At 39.0% G+C, this 12,927-nt stretch overlaps 1 protein-coding gene across 1 annotated transcript; it reads left to right on the top strand.

The window, feature by feature from the left end:
• Nucleotides 1-11,407: 11,407 nt before the first annotated feature.
• Nucleotides 11,408-12,253, top strand: LOC113114343 (palmitoyltransferase ZDHHC15B-like). Its single transcript, XM_026281255.1, has 2 exons — nucleotides 11,408-11,741; nucleotides 12,106-12,253. Exons 1-2 carry the CDS (start codon nucleotides 11,560-11,562, stop codon nucleotides 12,251-12,253), a joined length of 330 nt encoding a protein of 109 aa, XP_026137040.1. The 5' UTR covers nucleotides 11,408-11,559.
• Nucleotides 12,254-12,927: the final 674 nt, after the last annotated feature.

Here is a 12,927-nt window from a genome sequence, read left to right as displayed (position 1 = left end):
ACCGTGCGGTGTGAAGCCAGCTTTACTCACTCGGATCTCTCTGTAAGCCTGGTTTGGTGTGTGTTTGCCCTGATGACTACTGAAGGCTAGTGTCATGCTTTCCCTGTTCTGTGTGTGTTACATAGAGAATAGTTTGTTGTGTTTTGCAAAAACTGTTTCATGAAACTGAAATCAAAGTCAAAGGCTGAGAATTAGCGTATGGTTTTGCAGATTTGGTCTGGGCTTCTGCTGTTTAAATGTGCCTGCTTTCAGAAATTTTGTGGCAAGTAAAGATTTAGTGTGAAAGCAGTTGAAAATAACTGTAATAGCCCGGCCATCAATCAAATTGAAACTGAATATTTGGTTTCCCATGAGGAGACGACATGATCGTTGTCACACAATCGCTTACATTTTAAATTTACATTACAATTTTAAATCATGTTTCTTTATTTCAAAAAAGTTAAACTTTGCTTTCATGCTTAAATGACTATAACCTTTTTCTAATCATGTTACAGACCCCATGTACTAACAGCTGGAAGCTCAGAGTGTCTTGGTAGGACTACTTTGAAGTAATGCACACAACCTGAACGAAAAAAAAAGCATAAACAGCGGTTAGTTAAACAAAAATAAAGAAGAGGCCGACTGACAGAAGTTATAAATAATGATCTTCCGAGCAGGTTGCTTTTCGGCTTTTTCACTTGAGAGCGTTCTGTTTGCCCATATATGGTCACAGGCCAACGAGAGAATTCACGTAATTCACGGCGTGCATGAACCCTCTGCCTCACGCAGCAATAATTTACTGCTTTTATTGTTGCACATATCACCTTCCTAGTGGCACAACCATTTGAAATTTCCATGATTGTTGAAGACACACTCCACCCTGGAGCAGATTTATTTCACACATCTGGATGAGGTGTCTGTAGTTTCTCCTCGCCCTGCCGTTATTTGATTTGCTGCTAAGAGTGAATATGAACAGAGACCAGGGAGAAGAAAAGTCATTCCTTACAGCGCTCCTGTCCGCCTTTGTCCCCGCTCGCACACGGTGGGAAAAGAAACAGCTTTTGGACAATGTTTGGGTGGTTTGATTAGAGAACGTGGTCACTTCGAGATCTGTCAGCCTGGCATGTGTCTGAGCCCCTGGGAAAAGGCTGAATTTAATGACAGCTTTAACAGTTATGAAGAATACTTTCCAGGCCCATTAACACATCTCATGCCTTATAATTAACCCTGCCAGGTCATTTTTAAAATAACAATAGCCCATTCAGAGGAAAATCACAGATGTGTGACGTGAGATTATGGATTATAAAATCATGTTGTGTGTAGCTCTGTTTCGTGTTGATGGAAATGGTATGGTGTGTGTGTGTTTCCACAAGTCTCAAGCATTGCTGTTCCACAAGTAATTCATGAATTCATAAACTATATTGCAATATGAGTATTAAACATTGAGCTGGATTAAAACTTCCTTGTGTTTTGCTAACACTTTTTTGTAAGATAACTTTGATCAAAAATCTGGATGTCTTGAGCTCTACAGAAAGGGTGTATTCAAGCTGGATTTTAGATACAAAAACAAAAACAAAAACGTATCTTTGTCATCTTGCATTATATATATCTAAACGTTCTTAAAGCAAGATACATTAATGATTTACTTGATAGGTAAAATTACAATGGATATTAAGTAGGTCTTTTTTTTAGAAAAAAACTATTGAAATGTTGTTAAAACAAGAAAAAAATTATTGCCAGTGGGGTAAGAAAAATTATCTGTTGGTAAGTTATTTTTCATACTCCAATGACATATTTTTTTTTTCTTGTTACAAGCAAAAAAAAAAAAAAAAAAAAAATAATAATAATAATAATATATATATATATATATATATATATATATATATATATATATATATATATATATATATATGTATATATATATATATATTTTTTTTTTTCAGATAAAAACAACATCGCTTATTGCATGTACATTTGTCTGGGATCAGATGATATGTTGTTTGAAAAACCCACACAAAGGTAAGATGATCCTGGACAGCGAGTGTGTGACAGTCCATTAATGTGATTAAACAGAGCCTTGTGTAGAGCGGAGCCTCATATCACTCGCTGAGGAGGTAACGTTGATATAATCACAGTGTGCACAGATCATATGTTTTATCTCCCTCAGATCATATACTGTTTTTTTCCATCGTGCATTTCTTTAGATCCATGGAGCTGTTTTCTTTCATCACTGTGAAGTTATGCTTTTGTTTTCATGCACCAGTCAGTTTTGTAATTACCTTTTTTTTATGTGCGACTCCCTTTAACAGACTTAAGAGGCTCAACTGGAAGGAAAATAGACGTGAAATTCTTTGTCTGCCTGCACAGATCAGTGACTTTGGGCCTGTGATGAATGCAGAGTTTCCAAACTGTATTCCATCCAGACTTCAAAAAGTAGCATAGATGATGAATTTACAGTCCAGACACTTAAGCATGCAGGGAATGAAACGGGAATGCTATCAAACTCTATACTGCACTTCAGCGTGATTCAAAAAACACCAGTCGAGGACCTGAAACTTTACCGTGGAACCAAAACGAGAGAACCACTTAAGAAGACGGACCTGGGAAGTCTGGGAATGCAGTTAATGCCAGACGCAGACGGACGCAATGCACCCGCTCACCTGCTCATTCTCAGACCCTGATCATTACATTTCACAAGGAATCGTACATCTGTCGGTCATATTTCTCTCTAACCTCCAGTACACACATAAAAAAACACCCTTCTCACCTGAGAAATTAATGATAAAAAGTGAAGAACTTTTAAAGTGAAGAAAAAAAAAACCTGACAACGTACAAGTAAATGTCTTTTTATTTAAGAATGTTTCAATATTTATAATCTAAAACAACAAAAACCTAAAATCAAAAGAACTGAAATGTATATAAATGAAACTGATGCATAATGTTGATTTAATAAATAAATAAATTAATAAATAAATAATAAAGTAAGTATCATGATTTTCATGAAATTACAATTAAACTATAGAGTTTTTATTAATTCATTTATTATTATTAATATTTAATTTTAGAAAATGGATGAAATAAGGAACAATTTGTATTTATTTATGTATTTATTTGTTTGCTTGATAGTTGTGTAATACACTGGTTTCACATCAGAAAGCCAGGGGGTCGTGAGAGGTAATAAAGTGAGACCTCCAGCTGATGAACTGTTGTGGGGTGCAGCTCAAACCACGAGCTGTCCGTCTTCGGCCCTGTGGTATGAACAGAACTACAAACACCTTTCATTCTGAGCGCCAGAGATTTGCCCAGACCTGCAGACACAAAGTGTTTGTGTTTCACTTTCCTGTGTAAATGTTTTGATTGAGAACTGGTTACTATTATGATAGTCATGAGCTCTTTGTAGTGGTGCGGCTGCCGATGTGCTGACGGATGTAACAGAGAGAGCAGCGGTCTGAGAAAGAGAAGCTGTCATCAGCACTGACACTACAGCCCAGACGACAGGCTACTGCAGGAAACACAGACACACACACACACACAGAGCCACGCACACACACACACACAGATCCACGCACACACACACACACACAGAGCCACGCACACACACACAGAGCCACGCACACACACACACACACGCACACACACACACTCACTCACTCACTCACTCACACACACACACACACACTCTATAAATAGGCAACAGGTGAATTTTACCTGTCTTCAACAAAAATGGAAGGCAACGTAAGAGAAAGAGGAAGAGGAGTGAGGATGAGAGGAGGAGCTCGTGGAGGATGAAGGGTAGAGAGAGGAAGAGGTAGATCTGGAGGAGGACATCAGCTGTGATTCGAGTAACCCCTTCATGTTGTAAAGCATGGGCTGAGAGTTGAGTTCAACCTCAGCAGATATACTCTTGCCACAGTGATTCAGACACTTCAGCTAGAACACAGGTTTCTTCTTGTATAGCTTACAACATGACCTCATCAGTATTTGCTAACATTCACTGTATTCTGTGTTTGAAGCGATGTCTTGTGTGCTGTCCTCTGAGATGTACAGTAACAATGTTTTTGACTGATCTACACAGGACTGAGGGTCGAGAACGAGGAGGAAGGGCCCCATATTCACAGAAGAACAAGAGAGAGCTATCTTAAACATGACCAATAATAAATTCAGACAAACTTTCTGATTGACCACAAAGCTTTTAATAAAGTCCATCAGGTCTCTCTGTCTGCAGCTGAAACAGAATATGTGGAGGCGACTCATGTACACTTCAGTATAGTGCTTTGACAAAATGAGCCTTGCTTTTAATGCCTAGGCAATCGTAAAACACTAATACAATGTTCAAAAGTCTTGTAGTGACACCTACAGGACAAAGAAAAATATGTACAGTATAACAAGAATTAAAAACCACTGCATTTTTATCTTCACAAATAAGTAAAAATATTCATATAACAACTCTGCACATTTGTGAGGGCAGTGAATATATTATAGTCTTATCAAATCAATAGTTCACATTAGCACAACAGATTAAAGTATATAGTAAAAAAAACTAAAGGTTTATAGATGGATAATATTTTCATCACCTAAATGACATGATCAGTTGTGAAAAACTGTAAATATCATTTTGCTTACATCATTTGTTCAGAACTTCTTGACACAAATCAGGAATTTTTTCTCACTTGGTCTTATTTCTGTCATGTCAGTTCAGCATATCTTACATTTTATAAGATGTAACATCCATGTAGGCTAATGTTTTTTTTTTTTTGGATTGCTTAATCACGATTTTCAAAACAGGGCCCATGTTTTCAAAACACTACACACAATTAGCACAAGCACACACCAAATTAGCAAAAAACTACAGATCCTTGGCATAATGGATCTAAATGAGGAATCCATCCTTGTATTGCTGCTACCTCCATCTGGTCACAGGCCTCCTCCATGGCTTGGATGAGGGGTACCTCAGCCTGGAGACGGAGATCATATACCTTCCACCGCCTGTGACGGCTGGTGAAAGACAGTCCGGAAACAAATGCGAGTTAACAGGATTTAATGAGATGAAGATAAACAATACAACGACACACAAAGACGATGAGACGATAACACTCCAGGGAGACGGTGGAAGGTGAGAAATCCAGCCGGAAGTGGAGTGTAGGTGAGGTGTTCGGGTCTTGACGGCGTGAGGCAGCAGGAGAGAGTGGCACAGGAACTGCGGGGAATAGAGCCGAAGGTAAGTGTCCGTGGCTGAGTGATCGTGCGGAGAGTGGATGAGGTTCTAGGGAAAACACAGACAGCCAAACGCAAACTAACACTAAAGCCAGACGGGGGTAACACAATGACATGAAACAACGATCTCACAAACACAAAACGTGAGACAAGCCATTATAAAGGAGATGAGTAATGAGTGGCAGCTGTTGCTGATACAATTAACGGAGACGCCCACAACTAATCAGTGCAGACGCAGAACACACAGAATTCACCACAAAGTGTAAACAACCCGAGATCACGGTTTACCAACCGTGACACCGCCATGCCGAAAAAAACACTTCCAGAGGGTTGAGGAATGGAGAGTGTGGTGGAAGATATAGGACGGTGAAATGTGGATGTTGCTGAAACCAGTTCTGAACCAGAGCAGAGCGGTGGAAACACACATTGTCCCAGACAACAATGTATTGCATAGGATCGATTTGATTTGCTGCGGTTACGTTGTGCAATTGGTCCAAGAATGTAAGTATGAGTGCGGTGTTGTAAGAGCCCATATGGGCATGGCAGTGGAGGACCTCATTCTGTGTAATGGCTGCACAGAGTGTTAAATTGCCCCCACGTTGCCCTGGGACGTTGACTATAGCCCTGTGGCCAATGAGGTTTCTTCCCCTCCATTGTGTTCTCATCAGGTGGAACCCAGCCTCATCTACGTAAATGAACTCAAGCTGGATCTCCTCCATTCGTTAAACTCTCTGAAGAACAGTGTCAGGCAAAAATTGTGTAGTTCAGTGTAGATCTAGTATACATATTACAGTACTGTAAAAGATATGAGACAGTACGCAAGATCACACTGCTAAAGTGAATACATACCTCTGCATAGTCATGCCGCAGTCATTTCACCCTTTCGGAATTGCGCTCGAAAGGCACTCGATAAATTTGCTTCATTTGAATATGGTTGTTTTTTTAGGATGCGTGCCAGTGTTGATGTTGAGACCTGATGGATATCGTTGAAACTGACGTGGTTCTTGACATTGTTAGCTTGGAGCTGATTGAGTGTTATAGCACTGTTGGCCAAAACCATGTTTACTATCTCCCTCTCTTACTGTTCTGTGAACGTAGGAGGCCTTCTCCCTGTCATTCCTGACCCTCAATCCTATGTAGAAAAAAAAAATAATAATAAAAAAATGTACAAAAAGGTATACAATAGTACAGTAACTTCACAGGAAAAGGTAACAAGTGCATAGAATACAGTACTGTAAGCAGTTACTGAAACCGTGCAGATGTTTTTGAAATGATGACATTTTTACAATACCTATTTTCCAGTCTAAATGTTCTTATCACACTTGCCACTGTGTATCGGTTTAGATTTGGCTGTACTCGCAGTCCAGCCTCCCTCAGCGTCAGGCCGTGATAGACAACGTGGTCAACCAGTGTTGCGCGGATCTCATTCGTCAGATTCGGTCCTCTTTGAACACCGTCTCCGTCTCCCTCTCCCTCTCCCTCTCCCTCTCCCTCTACCTCTCCCTTTCCCTCTACCTCTACCTCTACCTCTACCTCTTCCTCTTCCTCTCCCTCTACCTCTCCCTCTACCTCTACCTCTACCTCTACCTCTACCTCTACCTCCTCCTCTACCTCTTCCTCTCCCTCTACCTCTCCCTCTCCCTCTACCTCTACCTCTACCTCTACCTCTACCTCTCCCTCTCCCTCTCCCTCTCCCTCTCCCTCTCCCTCTACCTCTTCCTCTCCCTCTCCCTCTACCTCTACCTCTCCCTCTCCCTCTACCTCTACCTCTACCTCTCCCTCTCCCTCTCCCTCTACCTCTACCTCTACCTCTCACTCTCCCTCTCCCTCTCCCTCTCCCTCTACCTCTACCTCTACCTCTACCTCTCACTCTCCCTCTCCCTCTCCCTCTACCTCTACCTCTACCTCTACCTCTCACTCTCCCTCTACCTCTCCCTCTCCCTCTCCCTCTCCCTCTTCCTCTCCCTCTCCCTCTCCCTCTCCCTCTACCTCTACCTCTACCTCTACCTCTCACTCTCCCTCTCCCTCTCCCTCTACCTCTACCTCTCACTCTCCCTCTACCTCTACCTCTACCTCTACCTCTACCTCTCACTCTCCCTCTACCTCTCCCTCTCCCTCTCCCTCTCCCTCTCCCTCTCCCTCTCCCTCTCCCTCTACCTCTCCCTCTACCTCTCACTCTCCCTCTCCCTCTACCTCTCCCTCTCCCTCTCCCTCTCCCTCTCCCTCTCCCTCTACCTCTACCTCTCACTCTCCCTCTCCCTCTCCCTCTCCCTCTCCCTCTACCACTACCTCTCCCTCTCCCTCTCCCTCTCCCTCTCCCTCTACCTCTCCCTCTCCCTCTCCCTCTACCTCTCCCTCTCCCTCTCCCTCTCCCTCTCCCTCTACCTCTACCTCTCCCTCTCCCTCTACCTCTACCTCTCCCTCATCTTACTCTTTCCATTGTGCTTGAAGACCGATGAACTCACCTGCTGCTTTTTATAGTGCTTATACACCTGATTGGTGAGTCTACATTTAAGCAAACAAGTGTTTCCACACCTGATGACTGTGTTGAACCAATTGGTTGGACAGTGCGGTAATTTGACAGTCAGTGCTTTGGTATTGCAAGGAAGTGACTTCATGATAGATTTTTGTGTGTAATGTATGTTAATTGTGTTTAGTGTGTAGAGTTTTGCAACAAGTGTGAGTTTGACAATGTGCTTATAGTTGTGCAATTATGGGCTGATGTTTTGCTTCTTGAATATAAGGTTTTGCTAATAGTGTACTACTTTAATTTTAGTGTGTAAGCAATCCAAAAAAAACTGTAAAAACTATATGTCTAATGGCCTCTTACCGAATGATTTTCCAAGAAAATGTGTGACAAGCTGTAAAATACATTTAATTGTAAAATATATTTCTATATACTGTATATAACAGCTTCTAAACATACTGTTTGGAAAGTGGAGCATCATTAATGTACAGTTAAATAAATGAAAAAAAAACTTTAACAGATGTTTAGATAGATAGATAGATAGATAGATAGATAGATAGATAGATAGATAGATAGATAGATAGATAGATAGATAGATAGATAGATAGATAGATAGATAGATAGATAAAACAAAACCTCTCTCTCTTATTGTATTTAAATGGCTTTATTCGTTAGATGTTGTTCTCCTTGTGCAGGGTTTAGTGTGCTTGGTCACAGTGATTCATTTCATAAAGAAAATTTGCACAAAGCTATTTAGTGCCATGGCCTGCTACTAAGTGCACTTGCTGTGCCACACACATGAGCTATTGATCAAGGGCTGATTGTAGTAGTGGAGATGAGGAGGCATACTAGTAGATGGCAGAGCGGATCTAGCAGAAGAGCTAGCAGATCCAGAGCGGGCTGATCATGGCTCTGTCGAGACTCGAGAGCACTCAGATGTTGTCAGAGGATCATCTCCTCTGGTCTTACTACGCATATGTCTTTGAGCTGTGCTTCGGTAAGAGCTCACAGTTGATTCTTTTCAACAGGGCTATAGGTTTCTCCATCTGTAACGAGCATCACAGTAGTTCGTCACAAAATAAATCCGTATCCGCTCTTCTTTTTAAATGCATCTGACATATGATTATTTACATGGGTTGTGTCTCAAACCCTAGTGAGCTGCCTGACTAGTGACCACAGTGAGGCCGTGGTTTCTGTCATTTCTGCCTAGTGAGGCAGGTCACACGGTTTTGAGACACATCCGTGATGTTTGGCGACACTGATCCTGATTCTGTGTTTTTCAGTTACTCTCAGCAATCATCTGGAGAGAGGTTAGTGATCTACAATAACATCTGGGACTGTAACCAGCCTAACATGACTCACCTGAGCTTGTGAATATGCGGTGCACAGCACAAAACAGTACAAATAAAGAGTGTAACTGTAACTCTCTGTGTCAGCTTGGCACAATAATGACTGTTCCTAGTAATAATGTGTGTTCATACTCTACTGCAAAATCTTTGATTGCACTTTTTTTTTTTTTTTTGCCTACACACAAAAAAAGCTGACACTCAAACAGCAGAATCACACAGCAAATCTGCAAAACCGTGTCTTTAAAAATGGTTTTCAATTTCACAAAACAGTTTTTGCACAACACAACACATTATTCTCTGTGTAACACACAAAAATCTAACAATAATTAATATTTTGGCAAAGCTGTTTGCAAATGTTTGCTTTTGAGATGTGTTTGTGATATTTTGCGAGAGATGTACAGCATTTTGCATTTTGTGTGTGCAATGCTTGGGATTTGTGTGTAAAGTAAAAAAAAAAGGCAAAGTTTTGATAATGTATGCAGTTGAAAAAAAACGAACTACATAATATTCATAATAACAAAACCTTTCTAAATGATGGTGGCATTAGTGATACTGCTCTTTAGTACTGTATTTCTACAGTTAACTGAGGCTGAAGAAAAACTAATTAACCTAATTAAGGTCAATCTCATACTTACTTAATCAGTCTTATTTTTGGATTCAACTTGGACTAATCTACTCTTTTATGTAACTGAAAAAAATAATAATAATAATAAGATGATGACTAAATTGTAAGACTAGTCTAAAGTAATGCTTTCAAATGATTAATCACATCCAAAATAAAAGTTTTTTGTTTATGTAATATATGTGTGTTCACTGTGTATATTTATTATGTATATATATAAACACACATACAATGTATATTTTGAAAATATTAACATTTATATTATAACATATATATAATATGCAAATATAACATATTTTTCTTAAATATATACATGCATGTGTGTGTCTTTATTCATACATAATAAATATGCACAGTAAACACTTTATTTAATTATTTAATATTGACATAGCAATAACATTGGACAAACCAGATGCATTGTTTAAAGTGTTATAGAACATGTGCTAATTTTCAACACTTGTCCATAGGGGATTTTTTTTTATTTTAACACACATATATTACATAAAAAAAAAAAAAAAAACAATTGCAATTACAATGCAATTAATCATTTGACAGCACAAGTCTAAATCTGTTATGTAACCAGTCCCTTATTTTGATGAGAATCAGCTTTGAAAATAATAAGAATTACAAAAATTAATACACAAAATAGTCATAATAAAAAAATGAGAATTTCTTGGTTGTCACTAAAATGTCACAAGGCAAACAAATGTTAATGGTTTTCTAATCGGCTTTAATTTCCTTTAAATCTAGTTCCATTTATCATACAGTGATAAAGAGATGTATGAGATGGAAGAAAGGCCAGATGCTCAGAAGCAGATTCTGGCAGAAATCGCCAAGAAACTTCCCATCTGCACGCGCGCTCAGTCAGGAGGTATCAGACACCTAGCAGTGTTTGCCAGTCAGACATGTGACCGGATGTAAACACGGCCAGCTGATCTTCTTTATTCCTGTCTAACTCCATGATCTACTGCATCTTCATTGCATCAACAGTGTTTCAGTACTTCCTCAAGTTCTGGGTGGTGCGTTTCACTTCTGATGGAGCTCATACTGTATTAACTATAAGAATGCACAAAATGCAGTGTTTCTGACCACACTGGTGTTTCAGGAAGCCAAACAAATTAGAATACAATGTTAACAACAACAATGACAGTAATAGCCACAAATTGTAATACATAAATATTTCATAGGTATATTATTTTTGCTTTGTGTGTTTACAGTGAATTTATACTGTAATAGCATAGAAGCATCGCTAGGCATGTTAAATTGTTATGAATGCACTGTAAACCACGGCTTATTGCTTTATTAATAAACCTGCTGCTGTCAAAGAAACATTGGTGCGCACTGCTCCTGGCTGAATAACTTTTGTAACATTAGTAATAATTAATTGATATTTAATTTACACTGTGAAGACTATGCAGTGTTATTTTAAATTTATTTATTACATTTTGCACCTGAAAATGTCTTTTAGATCTTCCTGGAAAACCTGAAAAGCACTGTTTGCTGAATTTGTTTCTTTGTTCTATTGCATTTATGTTTTTGGTTCTGTAGAATCAGGCACACAGACTTTGAAGGGATAGTTCAGCCAAAATGATAATTCGGTTATAAATAATGACTATCCTTCAATGGCATGTACTCTGATAATTGCTTTTTTAACTATAGCCACAGTTTTGTGCAATAAATGTATTTATGAAAAAAAATATAAATAATTGGGCTGCTGTGAAATCTCATGTTTCATAGCTGTTTGGCTATCACTGCTGGTTGGTGGCTAAAAACAGATCCACGCTAGGTAAGAAAGCCTTTCTTCTCATGCTGAATTGCTGGATTCTCCTTTTACCTTTTCATTGTTTTTCTTCAAGAAGCAGAAACTTCATGAAACTTTCTACTGCTACATTTTGAGCTTGACCTTTGGCTAGCAGAAGTGATTTAATATGACTCATATTTCTGGTGTGGACCGTTTAACCTCAAAGATACTCCTGTTTTCAGAGGCGTTTTCTGCACCAATGTTTCAGAACGGGCCTGACAGCAACGGCTTTAACGTTGGGCTCAACAGAAACCTCCAGCAGGTGTTTGGAGAGGATAAAAAGATCTGGTTTATTCCAGTGTTCACAAGGTGAGCTCATGTCAGAACTGCTCACAGTCTGAAAGGATGAGAGAATGCATTAAACTGATCAAAATTTACACTCAAGGCATAATGTTACAAAGGATTTATATTTCAAATAAATGCTGTTGTAAATGCATTTGTACTGTCTCCACTCTATTTCTTCATCGAATAATGCTGAAGAAATTTCTGGATCCACAAAAAAATATAAAGCAGCATAACATTTAACTGTATTTATTACGGTATTTTAGACTATTTTATTTATGATCAAATAAATGCAAGATTGATAAGCAGAAGAGACTTCTTTTAAAAAACGTTACAAATCAAACTTTTGTCTGCTAGTGTGAATATTTCCCATGTGTTGTGTTTGTCATAGTCAGGGTGATGGGCATTATTTCCCGCTGAGGACCCTGTGTGAATCTGAGAATCCTTTATTGGCCAACGAGGGGGAACGGATGGAGAACGGTGGGTCAGATGAAGAAAGCACAGGTGAGAACACATTCAAGTTGAAATGCATCTACTAAAGCTTAATATTAAGTGTGGCCGTCTTGTGTTTCCAGTTTATATTGTACAAATAAAATGGCTCTTAGACAGATTTTTAAACAAGTGTTAACTCCCTCCAATCCAATGTTATTTTCAGATGAAAATGGACCTTTAGTCATTATTAGGACGGAATCATAACCACCGGAAGGGGAGGAATACTCGGTGAGTATAGACTTTAGTGGTGAAGGCTATTACTATTAGTGTTAATAGTATTAGTTGATGACTATTACCTCATATGTAGGGCAAGTAATTTAGGCATTTTCATTCCTCAAAATGATCTGGTCCTTCACACTAGTGATCCTGGCAACACTACTCAATATACAAATCAAGATCTAGTATTTAGTCTATTCCCATTTGTTTCTTATTTATTTGACCAGTGGGATCCTGGCTCAGCGGTTTAAGAAAGCACCTTGAATGAGACGACTGCATTCCAGATTCTGGATCATTCCAGAAAAGCCTTTTTATAGAGATCCAGATATATCAGGAACAGTGAGGATTTTCTTGTAATGCTGATTACTTTGAGCTCTTACTGAATGTTATCAAGTGTATCGCTCATCTTTTATGAAAAGGAGAGCCACATCAGGACAATCACTGATATTTCCAGATATCATAGACCTATATGACTGTTTATTATCATGCTTCGATGAGAAGAGAT

The sequence above is a fragment of the Carassius auratus genome, chromosome 14, assembly GCF_003368295.1.
Source record: "Carassius auratus strain Wakin chromosome 14, ASM336829v1, whole genome shotgun sequence".
NCBI classification, from domain to species: Eukaryota; Metazoa; Chordata; class Actinopteri; order Cypriniformes; family Cyprinidae; genus Carassius; species Carassius auratus.
This window is presented reverse-complemented; position numbering and strand designations above follow the sequence as displayed.